A 17968-nucleotide genomic window follows, 5' to 3' on the forward strand; every position below is an offset into this window, starting at 1 on the left:
ACTGCATCTAGCAGGCACTTGGCCGGGCTACCGCCCGTATACAATAGCCTCCTTATAGCAAAATACCCTAAATTGTTGAAGTTGGAAACAAAGAGGTTCTAGTTTTGGAAGCCAGCCATGTCGCTCTCAGGAATGAGCTAGTCACGGGTTTCGGCCAAGGACATCATGTCTCTGTCACGCAGTATCAAAGGTATAGACTAGAAGATTGCTTTCAGACAGTCAAAGAGTATGTGCTTATCAGACATTTTGATCTTCAGGTCTCTTGAATAGCTTGAAAGCCCTTTGTACTCCGGTGATAAAGTCATATGTATTGATAATAAGGCTGAATATGATGAAAGACGAGAGCTTCTAGATGTTTTAAATCTCTAGAGACTATAAATACTCGGTCAGTCTGGTTCTTTGGTGAGAAAACAAGTGTCTAAAAAGACATATATACCACCTCCAAAATGGAATATCACAAGGAAAAAAAGGAAACAAAGAAACTCTCAGTCATTGCATACGGCATTCACAGGGTCCCAGACGCCCTCATTTGCGTCCTCTGTTCCTTCTCCCTCTGTTCCGCAAGCTTCATCTCTCTCTCCACTGCTGCAAAATCTCCTTGAAATGCGCCTTTTACCGGTTCGGTTCTTATATCCCATACATCCTCACTAGTCGGACCCGTCTTCCATTTGGCGGCCTTTTTGCGCTGATGATCCATGATCATCTTGGCCCTATCTTCCTCTGAATATGACTTCGTGCGCATGCAAAACCAAAAATCGGACCAGTGTTGGCTGCAGTCCCGTAGTTCGCCGTACCGGTAGTAATTCACCCATTGGCCGCCAAAGGATTGACAGAAGAATGCGTAGTCGAAGGCAGTGCGGCAGGACATCGTGGTCGGGTAGAGGGAGTCGGGGTCAATGGAAGACGGCAGGGAGGTAAGCTGTGAGGAAGGGTTTGTAGGATGTGAGGAAGAATTTATAGGGTGTGAGGATTCAGTTGTGTCTTTCATTCCGGAAAGAAAGGCTTGCAGTTCAGCGTCCGCCTGTTCATCGCGGCTCACTGGTGTGTGCTTCAGCGTCGAAAGTGTCGATGGGTGCTCCGTCGCCTGACGCTGCGATGGCGCGTGTCCATTGTCGGAAGCGGGAAGCGTTGGTGCTTCTTCAGGTTGATTAGACGAGCTCCACCACCATCCCATTTTCTTTTTTCCGTTTGTAGGTTCTGACAAGAGTTCGCTTTGCAAGTGCCCCGGAAGCTGCGAATGCGAAATTGTCGTCGTTTGAAATTTTGGCGTACCAGGGCTGTATCACTGGTACTAGCGTATTTTAAGGTTGAAGATCTCTACGTCATTGCCCCTGCCAGCTCTCCGCACTCCGCCAGCGAGGTGGATTGCTGACGGTTTGCATTTATTCCCAGGCCCGGCCATATCGCGGCTTCATTACCATAAAGAAATGAAGATCATGACACCACAATGATACAATTTTCAGGAAGGACATGTCTAGCGCAGGGTTGGAAATGTGCGGCCGGTGTTGGCCTGCGCTGTCATGGCGCCCACTCTTCACCTCCGCTCCATGTCCCGCCATTCAGGAGATACACCGCAACCTACTCTCGAGCTGATGAAACTGGGCATATCGACACCGCACCAAACGAGTCGGTATTCTATTTCGATAGTATGTCCCGTCTGTCATTTGTTTGGCAATGTTATGGATGCTGATAGCAAGCTAGGTGTCTTACCGGTCAAGGCCCTTTTCTCGCGCCGTTTTGCACCCTTAGATCTGGCTCCGTCGATGACAGGACGAATTGGGAATCTAATAATAAAACTGACTGGCGCGACTCCGCTGAATGTCATTGGGCGAGCGTTCCCTCTAGAATTACAGGAGAACATTCAGCAGGTCATCCCGCGCTATTCAGAGGGTGGTGCGTTCGTTAAGCTTTCGCATCCGCCCAATATGGACAGGGAAGGGTTGTCAAGCTTGTTGAACGCACATCTTGAACAGAATCCGCTAAAGCTGTGGTTCTCTCCTTTTACATCGGTTAGGGCTTCTCTGGTTCGTGGTCGACCTTGGCTGGAAGACCTTCAGAGGTCTCCCAGTTCAAGAATTAAAGTGGAATTTCTCCCAACGTCTCCGGGTGCTTCATCGGTAGAATTGACACCTGAATTGCTTTATTCACTAAGTCGCCGCTATGGAAAATTGGCAGATATCATCCCCCAGACGTCCGACTCGAAAATCCAGCCAAGATATGCCCTTCTCGATTTTACGAGGCCTAGTTATGCTGTCATGGCGAAGAATTGTCTCCATGGATATAAAGTCTCGGCGTCTGAAGGCGGAGGAAGTGCTGGCACGCTATTAAAACTTTCATACGAGCGGAAACTAAAACCGCACGTCATCAGAGGTTGGATTGTCAGCCACCCGAGAATCGTGATTCCGATAATAGCTGCGGTTATTGCGGCGATCACCGTTATCGTCTTCGATCCCATTCGTACCTTTTTCATTAAGATACAGATCGCGCCACCAATTGATGTTCAAGACAATAGGTTATGGCAGTGGATCCAACGACAAGCGAGCAAAGCAAACGACATTCTGTCATTGCGTCAACGCCAACGCTCGGATTCTAGAGGCCTAAAGGCGATATGGGAAGACCGTAAAGAAGACATCCAGCGGCTCCAGACTTGGCTGCTGGAAGCCACGAATACCTTTACCGTTGTTCATGGACCTAGGGGATCAGGAAAAAAGGAGCTTGTGCTTGACGAAGTATTAAAGGACTATCGACACAAACTTGTAATTGACTGCAAGCCTATTCAAGAGGCAAGAGGCGATAGCGCTACAATCAACGCTGCTGCGGCAGAAGTCGGCTATCGGCCTGTATTCTCGTGGATGAACAGCATCAGCAGCCTCATTGATGTTGCGACGCAGACGCTGGGCGCAAACGCAGGTCTCTCAGAGACATTGGACTCCCAATTGGGACACATTCTCCAAAATACTGCAAATGCATTGAAAAAAGTAGCTCTCGAGAAAAAGAGGCGGGATGGTAAAGACTCTCACATGACGGACGAGGAGTTCCTAGAAGCTCATCCCGAGTGTAGGCCTGTCGTCGTCATCGATAACTTTTTATACAAGGCCAACAACCCAATGATATATGAGAAACTCTCTGACTGGGCAGCTGCGCTAACAGTCTCCAACATCGCTCGAGTCATCTTCCTAACTGGGGATATCTCCTACTCGAAAACACTCAGTCGGGCTCTGCCTAATCAAATATTCCACGAAATCCAACTCGGAGACTGCACTCCAGATGTTGCGAAGCAGTTTGTCCTTGATCACCTTCACACAGATCAGAGTAACAGCAGTAGTTACACCCAGGCAGGACCGGATACTATAGAAGGTGGCGATGTCAAGGATCTTGAGGATTGTATTGAAGTCCTTGGGGGTCGATTATCAGATCTAGAATTTTTTGCAAGAATGATTAGCAGAGGGCAGAGTCCTAGCGGTGAGTAATAACAGAAAAAGCCATTTTCGTGTAAGAAGGATGTTAATATACAACACAGATGCTGTCCATGACATTATTGTGCAATCCGCTGCAGAAATACTCAAGATGTATATTGCCGACGTTGACAACACCGTTCGAAATTGGACGCCAGAACAAGCATGGTACCTGGTCAGCAGCCTTGCAGAAGCCCAAGGGGGAAGCATCCTGTACAGCGAAGCCTTATTCTCCGATTTGTTTAAGAAGGATGGTGAAAGTACGATTCGCGCCCTTGAACAAGCGGAGTTGATCTCTGTAACCACGCTCAATGGCCGCCCGTCGACAATCAAGCCGGGCAGGCCTGTATTTGCAGCTGCCTTTAGGCGCCTGCTTGAGGATGATGTCCTTCGGTGTCGACTTGGACTGCGGACGCTTGGACAGCAGATAGCGATGGAAAACGCAAACATCAACAAGTACGAAGGAGAGTTACAGGTATTGGGGTCTCTCGAAAAAGAACCAAAGGAAATTCGGCCCCGAGTTCGATGGCTCCTCGAAAAGCTCGCAGGCAGCCAAGCAAAGATTGAAAAGTACGAGAAGGAAAGTGCAGGACTAAGGAGGATCCTTCAGTCGAAGATGTGATGGGCCCAATTACCTGTGAATATCCATTCACAGCGCTCTGTAATTTAGATCTACTCCAAAATTTCAGAAGAGGGAAAAAAGAAAAAAGAAAAGAAAAAGAAAAAAGATATCTGTAAAAGGTGAACGAAAAATGAATGTCAGTATTCGCTGCCAGACGTAGTTAAAGTCAGCCAATCAATGCCTGAGGGCGAAGGCACATCTTGATTAGGTAAGTCAGCTACCTCCTAACTAAACTCTAAACGGGTCTAGCTTGAAACTTCAGCTTTCGGCTTCACCCAACCCAGCTTTGTAGTTACTTCATATCAAATCTGCATTTCGGGATACATATTTCAATAGGCATTCTTTTTTTTTCTAGAGCATTCATTTTCAGGGTATATTGCCTCATTTTTGCTTTTGGTTGCATCTTTTAAGTTTTGAAGCGGTTGTTTCATCCTGCTCTTTTCCTGGCTCACATATAGCTTCCCCAAGAACTTAGAGAAAGGAGGTGACATAACGAAGTGTATGGCTTCAACACCCACTCGACTCAAGTGACTGGAAGAAAATTTTTGATTACCCCAGAACCATGGAAGAAGAAACAGTGTCTGTTCCGCTTCTTATCTTCCAGTCTCTTTCGGAGGTTGTATCGGGAATATCACCGCTACTAGTTCTTGCGCTTGTCATTTCAATTTGCATTTTGACCCGAATCACTACTGGAATTACTAGTCGTCTAAGCAGAACATACCCAGATGGAACAATATCAGTAAGGCAGGTCCCATACTGGCTCCCGTATGTTGGACATGCGTTCTCCTTGGGTTTCAGACGGCGGAAGCTTTTTGAGAATGCACGGTAAGTATTTAGTCAGGATTTTCTATTCCCCTCCCTTTTTATCCTATTTTTATCTGATATCTGTCAGAAAATCCACCAAGGAGGCTGTTGTTAGCCTCAACGTTCGAGGCAAATCTCATAACGCTATATTCAGTCCAGCCATCGCAGCGGCGTTGTTGAAGCAGTCATCATCACTTTCCACTGAGCCTGCAACCGATTACATTTTAAAAAATGCCTTTGGTGCGGGGAGAAGTGTTGGGACACTTAACCGTAGTGACTTTTACGGGGGCTCCGGGCCAATTCAGTTTCTCAGCAAAGAACCCTGGCTAACTGATATTACTTCTGCTATTGCACGTCAAGTTCAGCAAGCTATGCCGAACCTGCTATCATTCTCCCCCAGTGTTGTCGATCAGTCAACGTGGGAGAGGCTAAGCGACGTATCTATTAGCCATGAAAATGGAGAGCCAATTTGCGAAGTCTACCTATTTGCCCTTGTGCGAAATTTCATCGGTACGATATCCACTACCGCCCTTATGGGAAGCGCTTTTACAGAGGCTTTCCCATATGCTCTTAACGAGTTATGGAATTTTGATGGGAATTTCAACGCAATTCTGTCGAGTATTCCTCGCTGGATTCCGTTTCCGGGACTTGTGTCTTCATATTCAAGTCGCCGGCGTCTATTACTTGCCATGAAGGTTTTCCATGACGCGTTTGCAGCCACTGAAATCGGAGTGGATCCTGGATTTGATTGGCGGGATATGGACGACGTCTCAGAGGCTGTCAAGGCCCGTTCACGAGCTTTGATCGAGGCAGGGTGTTCAGCGGAAGCGGCGGCGTCTGAACACCTGGCCTTCTTCTGGGCTATGAATACGATAACGAATACGTTAGTATTTTGGAACTTAGTTCACATTCTCTCCGACGAAGAGCTGCATGAAAAGATACTAGAAGAAATCGCACCTTATTCGAATGCGGCACGCCCCGACTGGCGGGAATCGGGCTTTAATATCCCTGAACCACCTCGCTTGCGTTTGGATGCCAACGCGCTTGTCTCTTCTTGTCCAATACTGAAGGCTACCTACTATGAAAGCCTTCGCCTCTACTCCTTGCCGCTAAGTTACGGACAGGTAACGAAGGATGTGTCCCTAGCGGAGCCTACAGTGGCCGATTCCCCATCATCGACTTACAAGTGCGAAGCCGGTACTTATGTTGCTATTCCGCACTTCATACACAATATGAATACCGACTCCTTCCACGAACCAACGAAGTTCGACCCACAGAGATTTTTCCCTCATGATCTAGAGAAAGATTCAGATACCCCCGACAATTACGAATCATCTGAAAATGAGAAGTTGATATCAAATGATTCGATTTCCCAAAAGGCAAACGATATTTGGCCGAGTGAGGCCAGCCCCGTCCTGGGCTTCAGTCGCGAGTTTGCGGAGGGGCAAGCTCTTGTCTTTACTGCTGCTTTTCTCACGATGTGGAATATTCAACGGGCAAGTGGCAGGCGCTGGACAGTTCCACGCCAGAAGGCGGGTAGCGCGGTGTGTGTGCCCAGGAACGATGTCATGGTGAGGATGAAGCTAAGGGTGTAGACGACAACATGTGCTGAGTACAGTGTTGGGCAAAGGATTTTTTCATAGAGCCTTACTGATTTCGATACTGATGCTCCATGCGTGCATTTGCCGCATTTTCTTCTTAAATGTAACTTTATTATATTATTCAACCTGTGTTCCGTAACCGTGAATGCACTACGGAGTACCGAGTACGGAGTATTCACGACCAACATAGGGGATAGCCGGTTACGACGATAAGAGGAAAGAAAACGTTAGCTCCAACCCTTGGCTAGTCTTGGCAGAGCCTGTCGGGCCAATCATGATGCGCGAGTCGAAACGCGAAAACGCGTCCACCAACCGAGTCAATTAACGATGACCACAGGGGAAAGACAGCAGTGCCGATTCTTCGTTCAGCTTCAAGGTGTTGAAGACTACTACGGAATATTTTGATCAAATCAATGCTGGTCTAGTTATCAGCTCGTTTGAACCTACTGGCGACCACGCAATTGAGACAATCGGCGCAAAATGGCGCCGGAAAACGCCCGACCCAGAGGCAGACCTGCCCGTAAGGATGCCCCCAGAAAGACAGTCAGTTTCAAGTCCTGAGATTCGTCTTCCATGCTGATTTGATGTTATGGTGCAGATACACCGGGAACGACCGTTTTATCATACACTCCCAACGGACACAAAGTTGTCACAGGCGGTTCGAACTCCACAATCCGAATATATACGATTGGGGAAGATGGCGAGCCAAAGACGGTTGACGAGGGTGTGGAGGGTCACTTGGCAATTGCCGCCCTGGTATGGTTGATATTGTTCTGGATAGACATCTGGGATATCTGGAATGCGTTCTAACAGGAGAACACATCCTCCCCTAAGTAGAATGATTCGTTTATAATGGGGGCAGAAGATGGAACGGTTTGGCAGTATGGACTGCCAGATGGCCAAATGGATAAAATGCTTGTCAGATGTTCGTTGCCCGTGCGAGATTTAGCCATTTCGAAAGATGGGGACTGGTTAGCGGTTGCCAGTGAGTAAGTGAAAGACGACGGCCACGCCTGTTTTAAATGTTCGAAAACTAACAGGGTGGTTTTCTAGCGAGCTTGCCATCAAGATCGTCAACATAGAGGATATGACACAAGTTAAGTATTTACGAGATCAGACAAAAGGTGTCAAACATGTTACCTTCGACCCAAGCGGGAGATATGTCACAGTTTCTTGTTCCGATGGAATCATCTACGTTTATTCCTTCACAGAAACGGAGCCTTCGCTCATACAGAAGATCGACGGTGTTATCCGAAGACTTGAGAATGAGGACGAGGGTACATCACAAGCCGTATGGCATCCCGATGGAACGGCCTTCGCAGCTGTAGAGGCCACAAAGGATATCGTCGTGGTATCTAGCAGAGACTGGACAAAGCAGAAAAGATTTTCCAACGGGCATACCGCAGATATTACGGCTCTCGCGTGGTCACCGAATGGTGCACTCTTAGCAAGTGCAGGTGCAGACCGCCAGATTGTGCTCTGGGAAACCCGAACCCAAAGTATTCTTCGAAAATACGACTTCGCGAATGTAATCAACCTTGCATGGCACCCGGTTAACAACGAAGTCTCATTTACGACCTCAGATGGAGAGCTGTATATTCATGAAGCTTTTGTCCCCTCAGAACATCAGCGATTACTTGAGAAAGCGTTGGAAATTGCGCCTTTACTTTCCACCGGAGTCGATATTGGCAATGAGCTTCCGAGTCGAACCATTGCGAATGGGGCTCGCAGGGAGAGGCAAGTTAGGAGAGGTACTCCTGATTCTCTAGATGATATATTAGGACCCATGGACGAAGACGACGATTTCGTGGAGGATGATGATGGCGCAGGTTATGCTGAAGATGTCAATGGTTTTGGGAAGCGTAGCAATGGTCATCTGGGTGATCCGTATGGCCACGATAATAAGAGAAGAATCGGAACATCATGGCAGCCGCAAGCACACGAGGCATTTCAGCCTGGGAGCACGCCCTGGAGGGGCGGTAGAAGATACCTATGTAAGTCACAAAATTCAAATTCGTATCCATTTTCCCATACGAACCATTAATAATGGAGGTAGGTCTGAACCTTGTAGGATTTGTGTGGAGTGTTGACCAAGAAACCCACAACACTGTCACTGTGGAGTTCTATGATAGGGAGCGATATCGTGACTTCCACTTTACAGACCCATTCCTGTATGACAAGGCCTGCTTGAGTATGCAAACTCCAGATATATCATTGCAATACGTGTGGTTACTAACAGCTTGTAGACGAGAAAGGAACCCTGTTCTCTTGCCAACCTTCAAATGGAAATCCCGCAATCATCTTCTATCGCCCACATGAGATGTGGACGACCAGGGCCGATTGGAAAACAGAGCTCCCCGAAGGAGAGGAAATCACAGGTAAGGGAGAGATGCAGCGCGACTCTGTCTCTCTGATTGCTAAGAGTGATATGTAGCAATTGCATTGAGCAATTCCTATATTGCTGTAAGCACGTCAACAGACTATGTTCGGATCTATACGTTATTCGGTACTCCCTATCGCGTCTACAGACAAAAAAGCCAAACTGTCACCTGTGCTGCTTGGAAAGATTATGTGCTGACTATCGGAAACGGCCCAATTGGCGGTGATGGAATCACAAAATTAACATACTCAATAGAGAATGTCAAAAAGGACCAAATCTGCCAGAATGAAGATACTGTTTCCCTTGTACAAGGTACAGAACTTCGCAGTGTTTTCTTTTCAGATAAGGGGGTATGTTAATCGTGCTATATTAAGCTAGTGTGCTATCCTAATAATACTAATAATAATACTATTAGGATCCATGTATTTACGACTCATCCGGGGTACTCTTGGTCCTGCAGCACTGGCGCAACCCTGGCCAAGCTAGATGGGTGCCTCTCCTAGATACAAAGCAGCTTGATCGTGTCGCCTCTGGTAAGAAGCAAGAAACTTACTGGCCTGTCGCTGTGGCGGACGATGTTTTCCACTGTATCATTTTGAAAGGAGGGGACAGATATCCATACTTCCCGCGACCTCTACTCACACAGTTCGAATTTGAGATACCGATATCGTCGACCCGTAAAAGGCCAACAGGTGACGATGATGGCGACACCGATATGGATGGAACAACCGCCAAAGATGCCAATCGCAAGCTTCAAGAGTCTTTTGTCAGAGCCAATCTCGAATCTAGCCTTTTGGAAGACTGTGTCGAAGCTGGAGAAGGTACTTCAGCGCAGGCTACAGAACAGCGGAGGAAGGATGTGGAAATTGACAAGCTCATCTTGCAAATGCTGGCGGTTGAATGCCGGGAAGGGGAAGAGAGGGGTATGAAAGCATATGAGCTTGTCACTTTGCTGCGAGACCGGACTGGGAAGATTCTGGAGGCAGCTAGCAAAGTTGCTCAAAGATATGAACGGTTTGTCCTGGATGAAAGGATCAGGAAGCTCGCGGAGAAACGGCTTCTGGGCGAGGATGACGGGAATGACGACGATGATGACTTTGCATGATTTGAACTTTCTCTGTTAGGTAGAAGCACAGAAAACTGCGCTGTCATATCATTTGGCTACCCTTTGAACATAATGAAATATAATAAAGCGAAAATTGGCCGACGGCCGGACGAGCGTTTAACTAACCAACCGATTTCTCCGGCTTGCTGGGCGGACGTCATCTCCAGAGCTTGGCTTGCGGCTGTCACTAGCTAACCAAAAAGTTCTTTGAGCAACCGACTGAGAACACACGTTCAACCTTCGAAAAAGCCAGCCAGCTGCGCGGAGCATATAAAAAATTACTTTTATGAGGTGAATTGCATGTACTTTAGTCTCTCATGAACTAACACGACTATCAATCTCGGCGTTTCTCCCCTCCCACAATGCCCAAACTCCTCAGCATCCCATTCGTATCACCAGCATCTCCCAGGACATCGGCGGCGAGGTTCATCCGGCGCTATTCATCTTCCACAATCCCCGCAGCTCCGTCTCCTTTGCAAAGGACGCAGAGCCAAGTCCAAAGCCCCGCGTCTCCATCGCTGCCCGGACGATCTTTGGCCCGGTTGCGGTCTGAGCGCGAAACAAGCTCGCAGCTATTATGGTTCACTGCAGCACAGCCCACGTTAATATCCCGCAGCGATGCGCGATCTTTGGATGGGAAATCGGAGCGTGTTAAAAATCATAAACCGGTTGATGAGCGGATAGTCAAGCTAGGGAAGAGTGAGTGCTGATGCAATCCTTCGTCTTTGCGCAGAGACAAGACTACAACCATTACCATATGGCAAATGGCTAACTAATATATTCTGTGTCGCTTCGCTCTTTTAGCCCTCCGGATCCTTACTGAACAGCTACCTACCCTTCTTGTCAATCCACTCCCTCAGGAGATACTTTCTCCGAATATCACCCTCCACCTCTTCCCTTCCACGCACCCACATCTGCCGACCGTAAAGGGGAGAGTGGCGTATCGTGCCGCCCTATGGACAGCTCCGGTGGCATGGGGAAGCGTCCCGATAGTTGGAAATGTCCGATTACAGATTATGAGCGAGCGCATGGTGCGCGGAGGTGCCATGAGCGACTTCAACGGTGAAAACAACAGTGGCGACGAAAAACTTGTTGTGCGCTGGATGACGGAGGGTGGTGCTTCGAATTCCTCCTCGAACTCTGGAAATAAAGCTGGCTCTGGTAATTCTGCGTCCGACGGATCAAAGGGGGAAGTCAAAGGCACGGGTAATAGCGCAACATCGGCTTCTTCTGCATCGAATGGGACAAATAGAGGCTTAAGCGTACTACTCGGTGGCGAGGCGCCGATATTCAAGCTTGGAAAGGAGGAGCAGTTTACGGGATTGTTTATATTTTCGTTCGATGAAGAAGGCCGGATAGCGACGCATACGATTGAGCATGCGGACGAGAATTCGGGATGGGATCGAACTGCCAAGGTGGTAACGCTGACGGATTGGTTGCTTGGAAAAGCGAAATGGGGTTCAAGAGAGCCGTCGAATGCTGCGCCAGTGCTCGCGGTGGAGACGCCCATGGGTATGTGTGATAAATTGCGGTTTAGAGATGGCCCCCAAGAATTCTTAAAAGATCGAGCCCCAAGCGAGTGCGCAACATGCTACGACAAAAGGTGCTGGTCTACATGACATTTCTCAGGGTGAGTATGATTATCGTTTGTGGTTATAAAAATTGTTAGGCTTGGTGTTCGTGGTGTCTTTGGAGAAGTGTTACGATTCATTTGACGTGACCCTGATTTCCTGGAATTTCTGAGCAGCTTGATGTTTCTGATACCGTGTTGATTCTCAACTATATGGAGTTGCCTTTGCTCATTGTCTGGTTGATACTGTGTCTTTTCTATTGACAGTATCATAATCCCACGGGGGGGGAAGAAGATGTATTTGTTGCTTTGTACATTATAATCTTCCGTTGGATGAGCACAGCGAGAGATCTGGGCGCTGGCAGAGTTCATTTTTTCTTGCTCTTGGGTGACCGGTGCCTTGCAGATTATGCACCGAAGAAAATCTCCGCTACATGTATATCTTAAAGCAAAACAAGTTTTTATCAACAGAATACCTTGGTGGTTTTAAGTGAAATACTCTAGGTCTAGCCTTTGCTCCGATCTGACATTCCAGTATTTGAAACTTACTTAGCTGTTGCACCAGCTACTCACACGTCAACAATGTCGTTGGGCTGGAGGATGATATTGCCGGAGTTGCGCCGTTTGCTTTGCGGTGTGGGTTTGAGCTCGGTGTCGCCCAAGCTGGCAGCGAATCAGGGCGGCGATGCGGACAGCTCCGTGATGAGCTGACGTTTCGAACCTCTGGGGCTGTCTCAGTCTCTGAAGAGCTTCGAAACCCCCAAATGAACGGTTTGCATATCACTTTCCTTTGTCTATTTAAGACAATCAGCTTTTGTCCTGGCTAAGTACGCGGCGACGCGTCTGGAGAACGAGTCCCTTTTGACTCTCAGCATAAATAAATACATCCATCATGGCGGCAATGAAGGTGGCCGCACCCCAGAGAAAACGAATCTTGAAAGTCCTATTTACCTCTCTCCTCTTGGATCTGGTAGGTTTTCGGAGAAGCTTTGCCTATTTAACTGACCTCCTTGGGCCCTTTGGAGTGCCCGTTAGCTGACCGCTGCGAAGATCTCTTTTACCTTCATCTTGCCTCTCTTCCCGTCCCTCCTCACTTTCTACCTGCAGCGAGATCCTTCGCCAACTTCCCTCCTAAACCGCATACTCCACTACCTCAACGCCTATAAGAATGCCTTTGCAAAGCCCATCGACTCCAGATATGACGTTGTTCTCCTTGGAGGAGCCCTCGGTTCTCTCTTCTCATTCCTCCAAGCGATCGCAGCCCCGTTCATTGGGCACATCTCCGATAAAAAGGGGCGCCGCACCGCTTTGCTCTGGTCGATGATGGGAAATATAGCGAGTGTTGTTCTGTGGGTTGCAGCAACGGACTTTCGAACGTTTCTCGGCAGCCGCATCGTGGGCGGACTGAGCGAAGGGAATGTACAGATTGCGAATGCGATTGCGACCGATATAAGTGATGAAAACCAGAGGGGGGGAACGATGGCACTTGTTGGTGCTTGCTTCAGCATCGCGTTTACGTTTGGGCCTGCAATTGGAGCAGCACTGGCGAATGTCACAGCCGTCACGGACAATCCGTTCGCTGTTGCCGCGGGATGCTCGCTCCTATTGATATTGGTAGAGACTGTTTACATCTACTTCTGCTTACCGGAAACGCATCCACGATATTCCAAGTTGGTCGACAAGAAGCCTTCTCCTGAGGAGTCTCTGCAGAAGCAACCCGTCGATAAAGCACATAGCGATAAAAGGGAAACGACACCGTCCTGCCCTCGAAAATACACCAACAACCCCTCCCTCCTCAATATAACGCATTTCCTCTTCCTCCTCCCTTTCTCGGGCCTCGAATTCTCTCTCCCTTTCCTCACAGCCACACTCTACTCCCAAATATCTCCCGCACACTCAGCAGCCAACCCTTCCGCCCTCAACGGCCGTCTTCTCTCCGTCATGGGCCTCCTCTCCTCCCTCCTCCAGGGGTCCATAGTCCGCCGTCTCCCACCCCTGCTCACCGTGCGCATCGGGGTCCTGACATGCACTCTATCATTTTTCTTCCTAGCGCGCATCTCTTCGCTCTCCGGGCTATACGCCGCAGGCTGTTTACTCGCCGTGACCAGCGCCACGGTGGTCACCGGGCTCAACAGCCTGGGAAGTCTTGAGGCCGGGGAGGGTGACCGAGGCGTGTTCCTGGGCCGGCTGAGAAGCTGGGGACAGGCGGGGAGGGCCACGGGGCCAATGCTTTTCTGTACTTTGTTTTGGTGGGGTGGAAGGGAGGTCGCCTATAATGTCGGTGCTGTCGCCATGTTGGGTGTTTGTGCGGTTGTTTTTGGCGCTTTGAAATCCCCGGTGAGTGGGAACAAGATTGGGAAGAGGTGATTCCTTTTTTTCTGAGGTGATTCGGATCATACATACATTTGCATTGGTTGGATACATATACATACATACGTACATACAAAAGCTCTGGGATATGGAGTATCTCTGGCTTCTCTTACAAAAAGAATATGGTCTTGCATATTGGCTAGGTTCTTTCTTTAGAAATTACATAAGAATATGGAGTATTCAGCTCATAATACTTATGGTATTCGATGGTCGGCGGCAAATTCCATGCGTTCTTCAAAGAGTCCATCCTGCGAGCTTGCAAGCTTGACAGGCTGGCAAAGAAAGGCGACCTTGGGCCCATTGTGCCATGGAAGAGGCTCCCCAACTTCCGCAAAGCGCCCACTGCTGAGACCAAGCATTGCACAGTTCTACGGTCTACGGAGTACATTGCAGTTCAAAAAAAAAAAAAAAAAAAGGAATCCATAATAATCACCTGACAACTCATATTGGAGAACCGGGCTACTCTAGTGCCATTGCTGTTGATGCAGGACGATGTGAACTCCGTCGTAAGAAACCTCCTTCCTCCCATCCCATCCCAAACCCCAATTTGCTAGGTCATTTAAAGTACAATTAAAGGAGAAATAGAAGAGAAGACCAAGCCCCTCGATTGAAAAGAAGTTTAGATGTGAAGCAAAGGCGAAATGTAGGGGAAGACGGGGGGACAAAAGGCAAATAAAAAAAAACCGAATGCACGCTAAAGAGTCAGAAAGCCTTTCTTATAATTCCCTGTATTTCGTTCTTTTGAAAATGCTGATTTTCGTGGAATGCTGAGATGCGATGTTGAGATATTGGGGATTTTGGGGGGGAAAACTGTGAAAATGGCCGCGAGCAAGGATGAAGAGGGAAAAGGGCGCGAGAGAGAGAGAAACCGTCAATCGTAATCACAAAGCCATATAGATCAAAGCAAAAGTCATAGGAGAACGCCGACTGAACCGCATTGGTTGCCGGATAAATATTTGAACCATAGCTCAGAGCTCGTCGCAGGAAATCAATTTGGCTGATTCCTACATGACTGCGCATTCTAGGTTAGATGCTTTTCGTCTTTACTGTGCCGGCGCAGCTTCGCCTCCTTGGTTATGGTATGAACCACGTCCCCGCCCACTTCTGAAATCTCCTCGGCCACGACCGCGGCCACGGAACTCACCGCGGTCTCCACGAAAATGTCCTCGGCCACGATGGCCATCACCTCTTGGACCACGGTTACGGAATCCTCGACCACGTCCACTGTTCTGTCTAGCGTGATGAACAACGCGTTCGAAGCCGTCGCCAGGTTGAGTTTCTTCGGCCGGAGCAGGTAGTCTCACTGGAACGTCTTCAGCCCAACTATTCGCAAATTGAGAGGGTAGTTGCGGACCTTCTTGTGTCGAAGCTGGAGGAGCTTCGGCCGTCTTTAGTGGAGTCTCAACATCCACCCACTCCTCGCCAACTTGGGAGGTGGTGATTGACGCCTGGGGTTCCCATGCAGCCTGCGCCATGGGGTTGGCAGCTCCATTAGTCACAACAGTCTGAGCAGGAACAGTCTCTGCTGGTTGAGAGGGAGCAGATGTCACGCCGTTTGAAGTCGGAGCTTGCGCCATCAAAGTCTGATCTTGTAGCTCAGTCATGCCGGCGTTCGCAAGGGTTGGGTCAGTTGTTTGGATAGTTTCAGCAACGGGCGCGGATTCGGTAGGCTGCTGAGCCTCTTCGGTCCACGTAGCCTCAGTAGGAGGCATGTAATCCAGTGAAGCCTGTTTGACTCTCGAGTCTGATACTTCATTAGCATATAGAGGTTAATAATGACCGAAATTCCCGTAATAACTTACATGGAACCTCAAGAAGCTCGCCTTCAACACCGGGGACCTTCTCATCTGCACCCTGGATCAATTTGTTCATTGCGTCCACAGCTTCGGGGGTTCCACCATAGACCTGGAACAGTGATCCTTCAAAAGCACGACTGTCGCTTGAAGTTTCATCTCCACTGCGTCTCATTGCTGCCGCAGCTCGCAAGAATTTACTGAGGGTCAGCAATCGCTCCCTAAAGTCCTTCTCTGCAGCTTGCAAGGTCTCGGCAACAACATCCTGTTTGATGGAATCCAATTCCTCTTTATGAGCTTTGTCGAGTTCCTCCTTTTGCTTCTCAAGGCGATCGTTGTAGTAAGCGCCATATTGTTTGAATTGAGAGAGCTGTTCTTCGATAGACGCGATATTCTCTTGGAGGACGGGCTTCTTCAGGACTTGCGCCTTTTGATCGGCGTTGATTTTCTTGGATGTGACAAGGTCATCAAGGGACACTCCAGGGTTTTCAGCAATAATGGCATCCACCTTTGCTGTTGCATTCTAAATAGACGAGAAAAGAAAATTCTGTCAGTATCTGCTGGCTCTGAGAAGATGTCAGTGGAGAGTTGGGACTCACAAGCTTCTTGGTCGCATTTCTCAAACTCCTATGAGATAAAACAGCGTCAGCAACGTGTGATTGCAGGCCTTAAACCACTGACAAGTGCATAAGAACAGCCAAGTTCATACTTTTGAAGTTCTTTCAAGAAGGGAAACTCATGAGAGGCGCCGTTGACAGGAGCTTCGGTGGACGTGGTTGGTTCCTGGACTGGCGGGGTGGATGGAGCAGCGGCGGCCTCAGCCTTGCCACGCTTCTTCTTTGAGCTCTTAGAGTCCACCTGTGGAGCGTTGGAGACTGCTGGTGAAGACATGATTGGGAAGGACGAGTCGCGACGTGGGTGTCGTGTGATGTGAGATTGAACGAGGAAAGGTTCTCAGAAGAAGGGCAGAGAGGGGAAGCAGGCAGCAAGAAAATGCGCGTAGCAAAAAGCTTTAGAGGCTTTAAAAAGAAAAGAATCAGAGAGGCGTACGAGCTAAGAGTGAGTAGAAGTTGGTAGCGAGGAGGAAAGCTGGAGGAAGCAAGGAGTTTGTTGTTGATTTTCGGGTGAGGCTTTGTGGAGTTCAAACCCGCAGCCTCAAGTGGACAATGCGCACGGTCCCTTTGAACCCCCAGCCGTGTGGTTTCCCAGCACTCCGCTGGTTTTACACGTCTACTCCGTACTCCCAGTAGTTTCACACTGCTAGGTGCAACATCCGACTCGCTATCGCCCGTTTTCTACGTCTCAACTGTATTTACGCCTGTAAACCGTGGATACTGGTACACTTCAACTCTAAATTCGATGCTTCAATGCTTCATACTGATGAGACACACACAGATGGAAGGAAAACATGAAAAAAGAGGCTGTCTGCCCCCGTGTTTCACCTATCCCGGGTATCATATGAATTTCGTTATCGAAAGCCTGAACGCCAACATCCTGCAAGAATGAAGCCCATTGTCTGCGACTTTGCCACATATTTTCCGTTCTTTATCCCTTAAACTTCCGTAAAGTTCCCTAGGAAATCCAGACGCATCAGCAATGCTTCAAGGAGACCAGGATCAGTTCGCTGAGGACGTACCTCGGTGACTCTTCGGATGCTTTTCGCAGATATGGTGGCCTCCCCGCTTTTCTTTGACGTGATTGAGGCCTCTCGCATTAACCTGGAAAACGGGACATGGTGGTTGTTAACATTGCACTTCGACCACCAAGCACAAACAAAAACATGACCGTCCAAAAACATTTAAGGAGGGTCAAGGTGGCAACGACTTACTCTTTCATGAAGAGCATGTAGTCCAAAAATATCTGCATAGTAGACAAAATGCATCAGCGAGTCTGATTCCAGATAAAATCAAGGCTATCCTGCTGTAGAAGCTGATTGAACACCGTGCGACCCACGAGAATGTCTGCGTTCTTGCTGAGGTTCTTCCGCGTATGGGCCTTGACAATGCGCTTGACTGTCGCCCGCGGATATAGCTTTGGTGCAACGACCATGCTTCCTATGGATAACCCAGCTAGCTGCCAGCACAATGCCGGTCCTCAAGTTAACGCCAGGCCCCCTTCTCTTGCACCGGCTGACCTCTGTTGTTCGGAGCTGGATGTTTGGTTGTAGCGCGATGTTCTACGAAAGTTCGGCGCAGAAGACCAGCAAACAGCCCAAACACGCCAAGGATAACCTTACCGCTTAGTCATGCTTCGCCACAATGATGTCAT

The 17968-nt window shown here is 48.6% G+C and overlaps 9 protein-coding genes across 9 annotated transcripts; 5 read left to right on the forward strand and 4 right to left on the reverse strand.

The window, feature by feature from the left end:
• Nucleotides 1-320: 320 nt before the first annotated feature.
• D8B26_000870 (uncharacterized protein) lies at nucleotides 321-1229 on the reverse strand. The gene has a single exon (XM_003070941.2). The coding sequence runs from the start codon at nucleotides 1172-1174 to the stop codon at nucleotides 506-508; it is 669 nt and encodes a 222-aa protein (XP_003070987.1). The 5' UTR covers nucleotides 1175-1229; the 3' UTR covers nucleotides 321-505.
• Nucleotides 1230-1357: 128 nt separating this feature from the next.
• YME2 (mitochondrial escape protein 2) lies at nucleotides 1358-4275 on the forward strand. Its single transcript, XM_003070940.2, has 3 exons — nucleotides 1358-1646; nucleotides 1702-3462; nucleotides 3521-4275. Exons 1-3 carry the CDS (start codon nucleotides 1448-1450, stop codon nucleotides 4075-4077), a joined length of 2517 nt encoding a protein of 838 aa, XP_003070986.1. The 5' UTR covers nucleotides 1358-1447; the 3' UTR covers nucleotides 4078-4275.
• A 163-nt stretch (nucleotides 4276-4438) lies between these two features.
• Nucleotides 4439-6568, forward strand: D8B26_000872 (uncharacterized protein). Its single transcript, XM_003070939.2, has 2 exons — nucleotides 4439-4902; nucleotides 4970-6568. Exons 1-2 carry the CDS (start codon nucleotides 4640-4642, stop codon nucleotides 6474-6476), a joined length of 1770 nt encoding a protein of 589 aa, XP_003070985.1. The 5' UTR covers nucleotides 4439-4639; the 3' UTR covers nucleotides 6477-6568.
• Nucleotides 6569-6816: 248 nt separating this feature from the next.
• D8B26_000873 (uncharacterized protein) lies at nucleotides 6817-10029 on the forward strand. Its single transcript, XM_003070938.2, has 8 exons — nucleotides 6817-7002; nucleotides 7081-7238; nucleotides 7320-7471; nucleotides 7536-8476; nucleotides 8539-8673; nucleotides 8729-8860; nucleotides 8917-9212; nucleotides 9278-10029. Exons 1-8 carry the CDS (start codon nucleotides 6963-6965, stop codon nucleotides 9965-9967), a joined length of 2544 nt encoding a protein of 847 aa, XP_003070984.2. The 5' UTR covers nucleotides 6817-6962; the 3' UTR covers nucleotides 9968-10029.
• A 188-nt stretch (nucleotides 10030-10217) lies between these two features.
• D8B26_000874 (uncharacterized protein) lies at nucleotides 10218-12008 on the forward strand. The gene is made up of 2 exons (XM_003070937.2): nucleotides 10218-10666; nucleotides 10772-12008. Exons 1-2 carry the CDS (start codon nucleotides 10330-10332, stop codon nucleotides 11584-11586), a joined length of 1152 nt encoding a protein of 383 aa, XP_003070983.1. The 5' UTR covers nucleotides 10218-10329; the 3' UTR covers nucleotides 11587-12008.
• A 421-nt stretch (nucleotides 12009-12429) lies between these two features.
• On the forward strand, nucleotides 12430-13993 carry D8B26_000875 (uncharacterized protein; the record flags this gene model as incomplete). Its single annotated transcript, XM_066123370.1, has 2 exons — nucleotides 12430-12507; nucleotides 12573-13993. The coding sequence occupies 2 exons, from the start codon at nucleotides 12430-12432 to the stop codon at nucleotides 13902-13904; spliced, it is 1410 nt and encodes a 469-aa protein (XP_065979444.1). The 3' UTR covers nucleotides 13905-13993.
• A 616-nt stretch (nucleotides 13994-14609) lies between these two features.
• D8B26_000876 (uncharacterized protein) lies at nucleotides 14610-14927 on the reverse strand (the record flags this gene model as incomplete). The annotated part of the gene is made up of 1 exon (XM_066123371.1): nucleotides 14610-14927. The coding sequence occupies one exon, from the start codon at nucleotides 14925-14927 to the stop codon at nucleotides 14610-14612; it is 318 nt and encodes a 105-aa protein (XP_065979445.1).
• A 23-nt stretch (nucleotides 14928-14950) lies between these two features.
• D8B26_000877 (uncharacterized protein) lies at nucleotides 14951-16744 on the reverse strand (the record flags this gene model as incomplete). The annotated part of the gene is made up of 4 exons (XM_003070935.2): nucleotides 16410-16744; nucleotides 16300-16327; nucleotides 15710-16223; nucleotides 14951-15651 (listed from the first exon to the last, which is right to left on the reverse strand). The coding sequence occupies exons 1-4, from the start codon at nucleotides 16589-16591 to the stop codon at nucleotides 14951-14953; spliced, it is 1425 nt and encodes a 474-aa protein (XP_003070981.1). The 5' UTR covers nucleotides 16592-16744.
• Nucleotides 16745-17034: 290 nt separating this feature from the next.
• On the reverse strand, nucleotides 17035-17847 carry D8B26_000878 (uncharacterized protein). Its single transcript, XM_066123372.1, has 4 exons — nucleotides 17654-17847; nucleotides 17529-17560; nucleotides 17337-17418; nucleotides 17035-17272 (listed from the first exon to the last, which is right to left on the reverse strand). The coding sequence occupies exons 1-4, from the start codon at nucleotides 17747-17749 to the stop codon at nucleotides 17246-17248; spliced, it is 237 nt and encodes a 78-aa protein (XP_065979446.1). The 5' UTR covers nucleotides 17750-17847; the 3' UTR covers nucleotides 17035-17245.
• Between the last annotated feature and the right edge of the window lie 121 nt (nucleotides 17848-17968).

Source organism: Coccidioides posadasii, chromosome 1 (assembly GCF_018416015.2).
Source record: "Coccidioides posadasii str. Silveira chromosome 1, complete sequence".
Lineage (NCBI taxonomy): Eukaryota > Fungi > Ascomycota > Eurotiomycetes > Onygenales > Onygenaceae > Coccidioides > Coccidioides posadasii.